Raw genomic sequence first — 15120 nt, forward strand, 5'->3', positions numbered from 1 at the left:
TTTGCTGAACAGGTCAATTGCGAAGTCATGCTCAATCATATATTATTTTTATATGGGAGCACAAAATCATACCACTTACGTTTTTTTCAGTGTTAATATGGAGGGCATGGACCCACAAAATCGCAAACACAACATTTGGCTATATCTCTACTTTTGCCAAAGACCCCTACAATTGATGGGACCTTGTACAGTTTGTACTTTGATGTAGCAGTTTGATCTTTGACAAAACTTGTTGCTTTTTTCTTATTGATAAGGAGAATTATATAACTAGCACTTGTTTCTTTGTCTAAAACCTTAACAGTAGTAATTAACAGACAATGTATAGTATTACATTTTATTAACCTTTGTAATTATTGCACATTTGGTCTATTTTAAGCTCCTGAGATTTTTTCCGGTTGTGTGATTAATGTCGTATTTGTTGATCACTTAACACTAGTATGTAAGCCCGACTTATTGAGGTGCACTTCCAGCAGCCCTCCACTGGTCAGAACCTTCAGGACAAGGACAGTGGCACAATCTGTTTGCTGTTTGTTGTTACCTGTCGCTGACGAAGTCAGATGACATTATGTAAATTCCTGTAGATTATGCCAGTTTAAACGTTTCCATATTGTATAGGATTGTGTCATTTTAAACAATAAATACTTACAGATGGAAAGAGCCATCCTTTTTGTCTACTTTTTTTTCTTTGGAGAGCTTCACAGTAAAATATTTATGACTTGAAGACCAACTAACGAAGGCAGGTATAACGGTAGTTCAAATGTAGGCTTTAAATGCAGGCAATCAACCAGCCAAACCTACCATGGAAGTTTAGATATAAATTCTTATTCACGTCTCGTAATGACGGTACACAAAAACATCCTTGCATCTCGAGAGATGATGGTGCTCCTCCTACCTACCTAGTCCATTGACATCAATGTCAACTACACTATGTGGATAATCAGTGTAGACCGTTTCTAACCTTTGACCCTTGGGTCATCAACATGGCTGCCGCACACCAAGAATCCCACGTCAGCGCAGTTCGTCCTCGTTCCTACCAAGACGAGAGCTATTTGCACGGGTTTCTTGGAACTGTGGGTGACTTACAGAAGGCTGGGGTACTGCAGGATGTCGTCCTTGAAGTCGAGGGCCGGCGGTTTCCCTGCCATCGGCTTGTTCTGTCCGCGGCCAGCCCCTACTTCAGGGCCATGTTTACAAGTGACATGGCGGAAAGTCGTCAGAAGACGGTTGTTTTACAGGTAGGGTTGGCGTGATGTGTGGTTAGAAAAGAGTAAGAAATGGAACTTTTAACGAGCCTACGAATTATATAGAACATCTTTTGTGTACCCAAATCAACAAATGTTCAACTTTCCTTTGATTTGTCCCTCGGTATGCCCCCCTCCCCACTTCCTACTGGCAACCGCTTTGGTAGGTAACGTAAGGTTACCAGTTTACGGTCGATTTGTTAACAACGCAGTTTTACGGAAATCGCGCAGGCAGGAATGAAAAACTCTCATTTTGGAAGATATCTTAGTCGGTCTGCCTCAACTTCTGTGTGGTATAATATTTCTTCTGAGTTGGATTTATCGCCGTGCGAGCTGCTTCAATAAACAAGCCTGCAGCCAAAAATTCTTTCAGGGTGACCAATTTACGGGAATGTCGGACGACTCGGACCATTACCAACTCGGACCAGTCAACTCGGCCCATCTGCCGGGACAACTCGGACCATCCCCCCGACAGCTATTTCATTGATTTTTTTTCGAAAATGTAATCCCCAACACTAGTTTTATATGTATATACTCTGAAATGAGAAAACTGTAGGTTGGATTGATTGGATTGTGTAATTCATCGGAACTTTTCGGCATTCCATGCGGCGCACATTAGGTCATTGACCCCGAAATACGCAGTGTGTGTGGACACGTGGATATATGTGAGGCGCTTCTAATAGAGGACAGTAGTAAACTTTATCATTTCTTGCTCTTCGGAATAGCTTTAGACAAATAAGATGTGGGTATTGATCAGAGAATGGGTCATTCTTGTTGAAGATTAATTGCTAATTAAGAATTTTTTTTCAAGCCGACCGTGTCCACTTTGTTTTAATATCGCCGGCTCCCGCGGCACATATGATACTAGATCAAAGGACCGCCACTCTGTATGACCAGGAGACTTCTGAAGTTCTAATATTAGCAGCTGGGGACAATCTTTATAATACTAGTACAAATGTACCAAGAAATGTCAATTTTTTTAAAAGATAAGTAATTTGGTCCGACTTGTACATGGGTGGTCCGAGTTGACCAGTTGGGTGTTTCTCCCTGTGGTTATTTTTCTAAAGGTCATGTAATTTATCATTTCCCATAAAAAGTTCCCCAAGTAGTTCATTGAGATAACACGGTGGATGATTGTTTACATCGACGCCATGCCGTGCACTTTGCATCGCCGCTAAACGTACCGGTCGGTCATCTTTGCCCCAACAGAACGCCACTCCTAGCACCATACTGTTCCACAACTTGCCCAATGGTACTCATGACGTCGACGACGCATTTATATGTTTTTTATTAAGAGTATAGATAGTTATTGGCCTTGAAACGCGTTCAGTATACGTTGGCTTCCTCATGCCGTGCCCTCCCCACATGAATTTGGCTAAAACAGCGCCCCTTAGCGATTTTGCCCTGCCCTCCAATGCACAAGCTATGAACTGCATACTCACGTGGTACAACATGGCGTTCGAAAACTACCGGCTCGGCGACGACAGTCATTTGTTTTCGTGTTAGTTTTTAAGACTTCTTTTGGATAACATACAAAAAATCACCATGAATTCTTGAGATAAGAACTGCAGGTTTGGTTTCAGACGATTTTGCAATTGATATAGAGTTTGTAGGATTTAGAAAGAGGGGACGAAGTTAGCGGTTGAGAATTAAGATCAAAGCGGGCCATCTGTAACAGTGTTCTACGATCATAAATCGTCAATTTAAATTGTTGGCAGGCTTTTCAAATGTTTAGTCGGCTGCTTTGCTTGATGCAAACATATATCATAAATAAGATACATGCACATATATCCTATAGACGTACTTCTTGCCTACTGAAGAGAATTTTCTTTTTCACAATTCACCTCGAAGTCTGCACCGCCCATTGAAGTGACCGTAAACTGGTCCTGCACGTAAACTGGTAACCTTACGTTAGAGGTTAAAGGTTTGCTGGTCACAAATTATTGTGAGAAGGCATTTTCAAAAAGTCAATTTCTATCAGAACATATTACTCTGAGCAAGTAGTAGAGATTATGTAGATAAAATAGCTGTGCAAAAGGGGATGATTTGACGCTCATTATATTATTAAAGAAATCCGTCAAATTGATGGTAACAATGGTAATGTTGTATTTCCCTTGTATGTAGGCCATGGCAGTCATTATCATATGTGGTAAACGTTTAAACACTGTTGTGTTGTATTGTTTTACAGGGTTTGGATGCAGGTATGTTCGAGGAGATTCTGAATTTCTTCTACTCGGGAACCCTCCATGTAACCCTGGACAAAGTGCAGCCCCTGTACCAGGCAGCCGACCTCCTCCAACTGGACTATGTGAGAGACACCTGCAGCGGCTACATGGCCATAAACGTGGTGCGCTCCACCTGTATGGACCTGTACAAGTTTGCTGATGTCTTCTCTGTGGACATTGTTCATAAATGTTGTCTGCAGTGGATCACCAGACACTTTACTGAGGTTTGTTTTTGTAAGGAGGTTAAACATTGTTTTTTATATATTTCTTTAACCTCCTTGGTCTTCATGATGCATCAGGCAAGTGCCATAAATTGTATTTATGTTGCACAAACTGCAATGGAGATTTAAAGAAATTCAGAAATTATATGACATGATATAAGAAATGAACTTACGAAGCTTGCACCGAGGTTTGTAATATTTTGAGAATAGACCCAGCATATATATATAACTTATAAGAAAAAGTATTGGAAAAAGGAGACATCAAAGAAAACTTGTTCAAAATCAATTAACCTACATCATTGTCAGCATTTTTGTAGGCAGTGGTTTTGTCATTCAATGTAGCTGACTTCTTCTTCTGTGCCGTGTGCCTGCTTATCTGGTGAATTATAGATGCCAATGGGCAGTTATACTGGCTATACAGGTAGAGATTAAGAGTGCTTGCTTGTTTTTTATCAGCATATATTTGTATGCACATGTAGTTTCTTATATGTCAGATTAATATCAAGATTAATTCACACATTTCTGCAGTACTTAGGTACATGTACTCTGTACCTTCACAGGTTGCCTCCAGTGAGGAGTTCTGCAGCCTGAGTGTGAATCAGCTGACTGAGATCATCAGCCATGATGAGCTGGATGTTAAAGAGGAGACAACAGTGTGGGAGGCTGTGGTGAGATGGGTACAGTACAGCAGGGAGGACAGGTGGGTGTTTTACTTGCATGTATGACTGCAGAAGCTTGCAGTTATTGACGAGTGACTTTTATCAGTTTTCCTAGAGATTCAAGATCTTTAAATTCTCTTCTGCAATGTCTAAAAGTTTAACACCCCCATGTGAACCTCTTGTACCCTACAGACTGCACCACCTACCCAGCATCCTCCCTCACATCCGCTTCTACCTGCTGTCCTCAGATGACACGGCAGCCATCTTGGATCACCCCGTGGTCAGGGAGGATCCTGGGAGCTGTGAGGTCATCAGGAATGTGGTACAGAAAGGAAACCCCAACCTCAATCAGAGGCTTAGATTGTCAACTGAAATGGTTCTGCTGTCCATTGAAAAGTCAGTATATACTTCTTCTTAGTTTCACTTTCTTGGTCTACAGCCCTTGTACAAGGTTATTACACATTTTGTAGTCCTGCAATACATATTTTCACTGTCTCATGTCATGTAAACATGCTCTGGGCCTAATTCCAACTGAATTTCATTTCTCTGAGACTCCAAAATTAGATTTGTAAGATAACATCAGTTCATGCTGTGATTTTAGCCTGTTTCGGTGCCATTTAGTGACAGTTTCTAATGTATTCTATCGTCTTCAGTTCCAGTGATCTCCTCTTCATGAACCCTCGGGAAGGGAAGTACATCACCTGCAGTTATGATCGTAAAGACCTTCCTAACTACCCAGATTTGATAGTTACCAGTGATAACAACATCTACAGCCTGACTCGTGAGCAAGGGAGTAACAATCAGTTGTCCGTGGTTAAGTACAACTATGCGGAGAATGTGTGGGAAGATGCTGGTATGTCCTCAGTATTTTCTAAGTGGCTTAGGCTGGAAAAGGATATAAAATTCTACCATGAGCAACTTGTCGAAGTTGATCGGACTTTATACTACCTTGCTGAAAATGTAAGTGAAGGTGTGTGGATGAGAAAGTACAACAGGCACATAGATCAGTGGCTGGAGTGTTCACCGCTGAAATTTGACAATGCCTCATACAACTACAGTACAGCAGTGTCCTGCGGTTCACACCTCTATTTCATCACAACCACGGAGGCGCATCGCTACGACCCGAGCGAGGACTGTTGGTGTAAGAGGACCCCACCGTCGAACTCTAGTGATCTCTGTACAGCCGTTGCCATTGGAACAGAGATTTTCTGCACAGATCATGACTTCACCCAGACTATGGTGTACGACACAGAGTCAGACTGCTGGCAGAAGCTGCAAGGCTGGCCAGACCCAGGAAACCACCGTGATGTTGATGTGTGTCCCACTCTTTTTGTAATGGAGAACCAGCTGCACGTCTGGTTCACATGTGGTTATGATGAGGATATAAAAGAACACCTAGTATATGTGTATGACAAATCTGCTGGTGCCTGGAGAGACTTGAAAGCCACCCTGCCTAGTAGTAATAAGACTTATTTAACATGTGGTTCTCAGTGCCCTGTTGCACGTATATACCTACCAGATCTGTAAAAGGCATAAAAACAGTGATTCACTTCTTATGCTTTTCAGCGTTAGTATGCAGTATAAGGACCCACAGTGCACTGCCCTGCTTGACTGTTAAATTACGTTTTTGTTTAGATGTTTGGTTTTGCTGAATACCCTCACAAATGGGAGAAACATTTTAGTACGTTTAATACTTTGAGGTACCACTTTTTTTCTTTGATATAAAAACATTACTGTTCTCTTGTAGGCAAAGGATATTTTTCTACCGACGAGATGTTCTGTGTCTTAAAACCAACAGCAGTGATAAACAAATACCACACTTGTCATTGATTTTAAAGTTCACTGTACATGTGTTATATTTTAAGATTCTATTTTTTGCTGCAGTGTACTATTGCTATTGTTTTTTTCTTTAATCATGTAATATGTTAGCCTGAATATGTTGCACTTCTAGCAGCCCTCCACTGGTCAGGCCCTTTAGGAGAGGACTCACAGAGCCTAGGGCTTTTACTGAAGAGGCCAGGGCTCGAAATATCATCGAAAATTACCTGCGCCAGACAGATTTTACCTGCACCACTCTGAATTTAGGAAGTATGGATCATACTGAAATTGTTCAGGAACCATCACTTTATACTTAATAGGTAGTAACAGTCAATGCAGCTAATAACATTATCTACATGCACCTACATCATAGGAAATTTATGTATAAAACCCAGTACATGGACCAGTGCAGGTTAGGTGCAGGTAGACATCAGATATATCTGCCAGTATTTCGAGCCCTGAGAGGCCAACTGTTGAGTTACGGATATTCATTAACAGTACACCAGTCTATGAATGTAGAATAATTTATACACTTTGGTCATTAACCCTTTTTGAAATAAACAATGTGGAGCTGTATGTCTAGTGGGCAGATTCTTATGTTCATATTCTTAGCCGTTATTATGAGGTTTCTTTATTATTAAATGATAAACTAATCAAGTAATGTTTATTATTATAGAACTTGTAAATACTGTACGTTAGATGTGGTAGAAGACGAAACACATTTTATTTCAAACTGGCCCTTTTGAGATCAAGCTCGTAAAAGAAGCCACCAAATCCTATCCTAATATGTCCAGGTTTATAGACAAAAAGAAAACTACTCTCCTTTTAACGTCACAAAACCCACACATTACAGAAAAGTGGGATCTTTCGTCTTCCACTGTCTCAGAAAAGAAAGTCCAACCCAATAAGTTACATCTTTAAGTTAGACTGGAGTAGTCGCTTACTATACTGTTTTAGTACTTTAATAGCATTATTTGTCTGTCTTTTTTCTTTGTCAACTGCAATTAGCCCTCGGGCAAGAATTTGCAATAAACTTATATTATTATATTATTCCACTACTCACAACCGCTTTTATCTGCTGACCTCAGATGACATGGCAGCCATCTTGGAGCACCCCCTAGTCAGGGAGGATCCTGGGAGTTCTGAGGTCATCAGGAACGTGGTACAGAAAGGGAACCCCAACCTCAACCAGAGGCTTAGATTGTCAACAGAAATGGTTTTGCTGTCCGTTACGCAGTCAGTATATACATGTACTTCTTCTTAGTTTCACTTTCTAGGTCCACAATCCTTGTACAAGGTTATTACACATTTTGTAGTCCTGCAATACACATTTTCACTGTCTCATGTCATGCCCTGGGCCTAATTCCAACTGAATTTCATTTTTCTGAGGCTCCAAACTAGATTTTAAAGATAACACCAGTGCATGCTGTGACTTTAGCCTGTTCCGGGGCCATTTAGTGACAGTTTCTGATGTATTTTAATTTTATTGTCTCCAGTGATCTCCTCTTCATGAACCCTCGGCAAGGGAAGTACATCACCTGCAGTTATGATCGTAAAGACCTTCCTGATTTCCCAAGTTTCATAGTCACCAGTGATAACACCATCTACAGCCTGACTCGTGAGCAAGGGAGTAACAATCACCCTGATGAAATTATTTTCGGAAGGAGTAACAGTCAGTTGTCCGTAGTTAAGTACAACCATGCTGAGAATGTGTGGGAAGATGCTGGTATGTCCTTAGTATCTAAGTGGCTTAGGCTGGAAAAGGATTTAAGATTCTACCATGAGCGACTTGTTGAAGTTGATCGCACTTTATACTACCTTGCTGAAAATGTAAGGGAAGGTGTGTGGATGAGAAAGTACAACAGGCACACAGACCAGTGGCTGGAGTGTTCACCGCTGAAATTTGACAATGCCTCATACGACTACAGTGCAGCAGTGTCCTGCGGTTCACACCTCTATTTCATCAGAACCACGGAGGCGCATCGCTATGATCCGAGCGAGGACCGCTGGTGTAAGAGAACACCGTCAAACTTTCGTGATCTCTGTACAGCTGTTGCCTTGGGAAAGAGATTTTCTGCACAGATCGCGAATTCACCCAGACCGTGGTGTACGACACATCTACATCTACATAAGATACCCCCAAATGACCCCGCGAGGGGCAAAAGTAGGGGGGGGGGGGAGCTGAGGCTCCCGGGTTAGGGCGGGCAGGCCGCCTGCCTGGCACGGAAGTGCTCAACGTTGGGAGCGCTTACAACCGTGCCAGGCAGGGCATTCCACTCGGGAATTGTGCGTGGGAAAAAAGAATGTTTGTAGATATCGGTGCGTGCGAATATGTGTTGATATTTGAAGTCGTGACTACCCCGGGTGCGCCCTTGGGCAGGCTTCAGAATATTGCTGGCGTCTATGTTAATATTATTGTTGACAACTTTATAGAAAAAGGCAGAAGCTGCAGGGCTGGCCGGACCCAGGAAACCACCGTGATGTTGATGTGTGTCCCACTCTTTTTGTAATGGAGAACCAGCTGCACATATGGTTCTCATGTGGTTATGGCGAGTATATAAAAGAATACCTGGTATATGTGTATGACAGATCTGCTGGTGCCTGGAGAGACTTGAAAGCCACCCTGCCTAGTAGTAATAAGACTTATTTAACATGTGGTTCTCAGTGCCCTGTTGCACGTATATACCTACCAGATCTGTAAAAGGCATAAAAACAGTGATTCACTTCTTATGCTTTTCAGCGTTAGTATGCAGTATAAGGACCCACAGTGCACTGCCCTGCTTGACTGTTAAATTACGTTTTTGTTTAGATGTTTGGTTTTGCTGAATACCCTCACAAATGGGAGAAACATTTTAGTACGTTTAATACTTTGAGGTACCACTTTGATCTTTGATATAAAAACATTACTGTTCTCTTGTAGGCAAAGGATATTTTTCTACCGACGAGATGTTCTGTGTCTTAAAACCAACAGCAGTGATAAACAAATACCACACTTGTCATTGATTTTAAAGTTCACTGTACATGTGTTATATTTTAAGATTCTATTTTTTGCTGCAGTGTACTATTGCTATTGTTTTTTCTTTAATCATGTAATATGTTAGCCTGAATATGTTGCACTTCTAGCAGCCCTCCACTGGTCAGGCCCTTTAGGAGAGGACTCACAGAGCCTAGGGCTTTTACTGAAGAGGCCAGGGCTCGAAATATCATCGAAAATTACCTGCGCCAGACAGATTTTACCTGCACCACTCTGAATTTAGGAAGTATGGATCATACTGAAATTGTTCAGGAACCATCACTTTATACTTAATAGGTAGTAACAGTCAATGCAGCTAATAACATTATCTACATGCACCTTCATCATAGGAAATTTATGTATAAAACCCAGTACATGGACCAGTGCAGGTTAGGTGCAGGTAGACATCAGATATATCTGCCAGTATTTCGAGCCCTGAGAGGCCAACTGTTGAGTTACGGATATTCATTAACAGTACACCAGTCTATGAATGTAGAATAATTTATACACTTTGGTCATTAACCCTTTTTGAAATAAACAATGTGGAGCTGTATGTCTAGTGGGCAGATTCTTATGTTCATATTCTTAGCCGTTATTATGAGGTTTCTTTATTATTAAATGATAAACTAATCAAATAATGTTTATTATTATAGAACTTGTAAATACTGTACGTTAGATGTAGTAGAAGACGAAACACATTTTATTTCAAACTGGCCCTTTTGAGATCAAGCTCGTAAAAGAAGCCACCAAATCCTATCCTAATATGTCCAGGTTTATAGACAAAAAGAAAACTACTCTCCTTTTAACGTCACAAAACCCACACATTACAGAAAAGTGGGATCTTTCGTCTTCCACTGTCTCAGAAAAGAAAGTCCAACCCAATAAGTTACATCTTTAAGTTAGACTGGAGTAGTCGCTTACTATACTGTTTTAGTACTTAGCATTATTTGTCTGTCTTTTTTCTTTGTCAACTGCAATTAGCCCTCGGGCAAGAATTTGCAATAAACTTATATTATTATATTATTCATGTAAGCCCAGACTGGATAGGGTTAAGATAGTTAACTCCACCAAAAATTGAACTTTCTTACCAGTTGTTTGATAAGAGATATCAACATCGGTTATTTTCATCTTATGGAGACATCCTTCAATCTCGCGATCGAGAGATGATGGCAGCGCTTGTACTGCTACACTATGTGGGTAATCAGTGTATGTTCACCTACCCTTTGACCTTGGGTCATCAATCGTCATCAACATGGCCGCCGCCGACCAAGAAACCCACGCCAGCGGAGTTCGTCCTCGTTCCTACCAAGACGAGAGCTATTTGCACGGGTTTCTTGGAAATGTGGACGACTTACAGAAAAATGGGGTACTGCAGGATGTCGTCCTTGAAGTCGAGGGCCGGCGGTTTCCCTGCCATCGGCTTGTTCTGTCCGCGGCCAGCCCCTACTTCAGGGCCATGTTTACAAGTGACATGGCGGAAAGTCGTCAGAAGACGGTTGTTTTACAGGTAGGGTTGGGGTGACGTGTGATTAGAAGAGAGTGATACAGGAAACTTTTAAGCATGCTACGTATTACAGAGAACAAGTAAAATCGTTGTGATTCATTCCTCTGCCAGCTAAACCCCTTCCCCAGCTTATGACACTGTCTTATGCCACGCAAGATCTGCTTGGAGATTTACTGTTTCAAACCTGATAGTTTTGAATCTACCAAATTGTGCCTAATTATGCGTCAGCCAGTACTGTTATACACAACAAAGGAATTGACTGCAAGACTGTACCTGACACTTGCATGCGAGAAGTTGGGTTTATCAATAACAAAAGACTATTTAAACTCTAAGTCCCAACATTTCATCATTGCAATTTGATCCCACTAGCTCATGAATAGGAGCAGAAGAGACCGGAACTCCCTGCAACAGCTTGTGGTAGACACTAAAATTACTCTTTCATCTTGAATTTAGACCAGATTGGACAAATGCAGGACTGGAGACTATAGAAAAAATGCTGATCAACTGACCACGAGCAATATGTCACATAATGTCAGTACCCACTGATCTTTTTCACCAAGTAACACTGTCTTGATCGTCTCAAAATTCAACTGACTAACATGGCCTAATGTTTTAAATGTTACAACATTGTGATATCATATTTCCTTGCAGGGTTTGGAGATGCGTGTGTTTGAGGAGATCCTGAGTTACATCTACTCGGGAACCCTCCATGTGTCCCTGGACAAAGTGCAGCCCCTGTACCATGCAGCGGACCTCCTCCAACTGGACTATGTGAGAGACACCTGCAGCAGCTACATGGCCATGAACGTGGAGCGCTCCACCTGTGTGGACCTGTACAAGTTTGCTGATGTCTTCTCTATGGACAATGTTCGAAAAGCTTGTCTGCGGGGGATTGCCAGACACTTTACTGAGGTCAGTCTTCATATTAGTTTAGGCAAGTGTCTTATGATGTAACAATCACATTTCATATTCATATGGCATACACTGCAATTGAGAACTACAGAAACTATATGATATGAAATGCGAAATGAAGCGTGCAGTAAGGTACTGTAATATTCTAAGGAAAATAGACCAAGCCTTACAAAGAGCATTGGAAAAATGATTCAAAATCAATTAAGCAACATCTCTGATTAAGTTTTTGTTAATTGGGTGTTCCAGGCCATTCAGTCAAATGTAACCTGTTGCTGCTGTGCAGCGTGTCTGTGATGTACACTGGTGTGTTATGCCGATGGGCAGTTATACTGTCTATACATGTGCAGATATAATGCATTTGGTTTTTTATTTTTTTATTTTAAATCAAATTATACAAGTTGTCATATGATATACACGTGTAGATTCTTAAATGTCAGAACAAGATACAGTCCCACACTTCCTGTACTCTGTACTTTAACAGGTTGCCTCCAGCGAGGAGTTCAACAGCCTGAGTGTGAATCAGCTGACTGAGATCATCTGCCACGATGAGCTGGATGTTAAAGAAGAGACAACAGTGTGGGAGGCTGTGGTGAGATGGGTGCAGCACAGCAGGGAGAACAGGTGGGTATGGCTATGAATGTTGTGAAGGTCAATATTGTTGTTTTAACATGCAATAATCATGCAAATAAATGATGAAACATGTTTGATGCAACTGCGTTACTGAAAAATCAGCTGAACCTACCGCTACCCTGTACCCTTCAGACTGCACCACCTACCCAGCATCCTCCCTTACGTCCGATTCAGCCTGCTGACCTCAGACGACAAGGCAGGCATCTTGGAGCACCCCCTGGTAAGGGAGGATCCTGGGATTTCTAAGGTCATCAGGACTGAGGTACGGAAAGAGAACCCCGACCTGAAATCGAGGCTCGGGATGACCACGGAAATGGTTCTTATGTACAATCCGACCTGGAGGTAAGTGCATACCTTTTTGACTTTGTACTAAAAGCAGTGAAAAATCAAATTGTAACACATTTTCGTTGTCCTATATGAGAAATTAATCTCCAAACAGATCCTACAATGGCATGAGATAGTACCAACCTGGCCAAGGAGTATAGTTAGCCAAGAGGTGTACATTTGCCATGTAGCAAAACACACTCCTAAGCCGGCTTCACTGCTCTGGCAGCTTTTGATACTGTCTTATGCTACCGTAAGATCTGCTTGGAGATTAATGAGAAATATCATTAATCTAATTCCTGATATAGTACTACGGTATTTATCTAATGGCGTAAGTACTTTTACTAAGGGGCTACAAAATAAGATTTTATAAAACAGTGCATACTGTGATTTCAGCCTCATTTCTATACTATAGGCTATAGAAAGGTATGAGTTTCCAGTCCAGTTTTATTGACAGTTTGTGATGTATTTTTCCTTTTCTAGACACCACGATATCTTCTTAATGAACCCTCGTGAAGAGAAGTACATCAACTGCAGTTACAGCGAAGAAGACATCCCTCGTTTCACGGACATTACAGTCACCAGTGATAACGACATCTTAGTCCTTGAAACGAAAGAGGCAGCGAATGACCATCAGTTGTCCCTGTTTAGATACAACAATAAGCAAAACATGTGGGAACAAGTAGGCGTGTCCTTAATATCTAAGGAACACTATGACTTCAAGTTCCTCAAGGAACTACTTGTTGAAGTTGATCAGACTTTGTATTACCTTGCTGTTGATCAAAATGGAGGCCGGCCTTTGTTGCAGACGAGAAAGTACAACCAGCAAGCAAGACAATGGTTGGAGTGTTCACCGCTTCAATTCGACAAAACTATTAACAAACGTGGATCCTTCTTTGCATTGTCCTGTGGTTCACACATCTATTTCTTCACAAGTGAGACATTGCATTCCTACGATCCGAGCCAGGACCAGTGGAGCAAGCGGACCCCACCAATTGACATCGCCAAAGTTTGTACAGCTGTTGCCATGGGAACAGAGATTTTCTGCACGGATCGTAACTTCACACAGACTATGGTGTACGACACAGAGTCAGACTGCTGGCAGAAACTGCCGGGCTGGCCGAACCCGGGAAACTTTGTTGTTGATCATCATCCCAGTCTTCTTGTACTGGAGAACCAGCTCCACATATTGTTAACCTGTACTGTTGACTTACAGGAAGGTATAGTATATCTGTTATATGTATATGATAGGTCTGCTGATGCCTGGATAGACTTGAAGGCAAATGTGCCTGATGATATAAGATGTGTTGCGTATGGTCCATGTTGCCCTGTTGCACGTATATACCTGCCATATCTTACATATTAAAAAACACATAATTTCTTATGCTTTTCAGTGTTGATGTTGATAAGGACACACACAGGGCAGGACTGATTAACTGCATTTTCTATACATCTCGAGTTTATTTTAGAATACAATGTTATAAAAGTCACGTGCAGGCCAGGCAGACGACGAGTAACTGTCTGCCAACCATTGTCTTCTGATACATGCATTTGTATGGATGCCAACAACAACGTTATAGCTTATAGCTGTTGTATTACAGTTTGTACTTTGGTAAAAGTTTACAAAAATTATTCCTTCTAATAATATTGGTTCCATAGTAGGCCATGGATGAAGGTAACCTGTAAGCCAAACTAACCTTGGAAGGTTAGATCTACCTTGCTATTTAGATCTGGTGATGATCTCTGAAGATGTCCACGTTCAAGGTTCAAGGTGATGATTTAGCCTGGTAGTAGTTTGCTACCCATCTGGGGAACTGTACATTAAAATTGGTAGTGATGCCAGGTAATGAGCAAATTAAGGAATGGGTTCTAGAGTGCTTGTTCGGTAACAACAGCCTCTTCTGCAAGCGGGCGAAGGGTGTTTCGGGTGTTGGAATGCCTGGTCGAACAAGTGATTGCACCCATTCCTTAATTCGCTAATGTCTTGAGATCAATCAGCACCCTCGTCCAAATTTGGACGTGCAAAAGTTAGAGATGTCAAGGTTCCAGGACGGAATAGCAGAGAAGCGACTGTATAAAGTGTGTAATAAAAGTTGGAGCGAGAAGCGACAGTATGTAGTGTATAAACATCAGAGTGAACTACTACCTGGATGGTACCCAGGGTAGTGATGATTGGCTGATGATCTCGAGAGATAATGTCTGTTACTGTTAAACTAGTTGGATAAGTAGTGTTGAACTATCTAACCTTTGGCCTTAGGGCCATAATCATCAACATGGATGCGGATGTAAATAAATGGTACAAAAATCTCCTCTTTTTGTTGTCCTAATTTTACATAGAGTACCTATAAGCCATCAGCATGCCCAACACTGATCACTGTATAACATTAGATATATGCACACGCAGCACGTAGAACAGAACCTTCCTGCCAGCAATACTGATATCGATATCGGTCATTTACATCTTATTAGAGGCAGCTTTCCATCCCGAGAGATGACAGTAGAACACTGCTACATTATGTGGGTATTCAGTGTCTGTCAGGTCAACATCTACACTTTGACCTTTGGATCATACC

General features: G+C 41.5%; 2 protein-coding genes across 3 annotated transcripts in view; both read left to right on the plus strand.

Moving 5' to 3' along the window:
- The first annotated feature begins 1176 nt into the window (after nt 1-1176).
- LOC118423827 (kelch repeat and BTB domain-containing protein 2-like) lies at nt 1177-6740 on the plus strand. Its single transcript, XM_035832096.1, has 5 exons — nt 1177-1235; nt 3430-3690; nt 4248-4387; nt 4539-4742; nt 5000-6740. The coding sequence occupies exons 1-5, from the start codon at nt 1185-1187 to the stop codon at nt 5871-5873; spliced, it is 1530 nt and encodes a 509-aa protein (XP_035687989.1). The 5' UTR covers nt 1177-1184; the 3' UTR covers nt 5874-6740.
- Nucleotides 6741-10412: 3672 nt separating this feature from the next.
- The window catches only part of LOC118423822 (kelch repeat and BTB domain-containing protein 2-like), a 37064-nt gene continuing 32356 nt past the window's right edge, over nt 10413-15120 (plus strand). Inside the window, exons 1-5 of one of the 2 annotated variants that reach the window (XM_035832089.1) lie at nt 10413-10684; nt 11333-11593; nt 12075-12214; nt 12356-12565; nt 13031-14849. In XM_035832089.1, the coding sequence (XP_035687982.1) occupies nt 10430-10684; nt 11333-11593; nt 12075-12214; nt 12356-12565; nt 13031-13913 (1749 nt within the window). In that variant the 5' untranslated portion in view covers nt 10413-10429 and the 3' untranslated portion in view covers nt 13914-14849. Of the gene's footprint in view, nt 10685-11332; nt 11594-12074; nt 12215-12355; nt 12566-13030; nt 14850-15120 lie in introns of those variants that run through there. The other variant, XM_035832090.1, reaches the window with a different exon arrangement.

Source organism: Branchiostoma floridae, chromosome 10 (genome assembly GCF_000003815.2).
Source record: "Branchiostoma floridae strain S238N-H82 chromosome 10, Bfl_VNyyK, whole genome shotgun sequence".
In the NCBI taxonomy this organism is placed as follows: Eukaryota; Metazoa; Chordata; class Leptocardii; order Amphioxiformes; family Branchiostomatidae; genus Branchiostoma; species Branchiostoma floridae.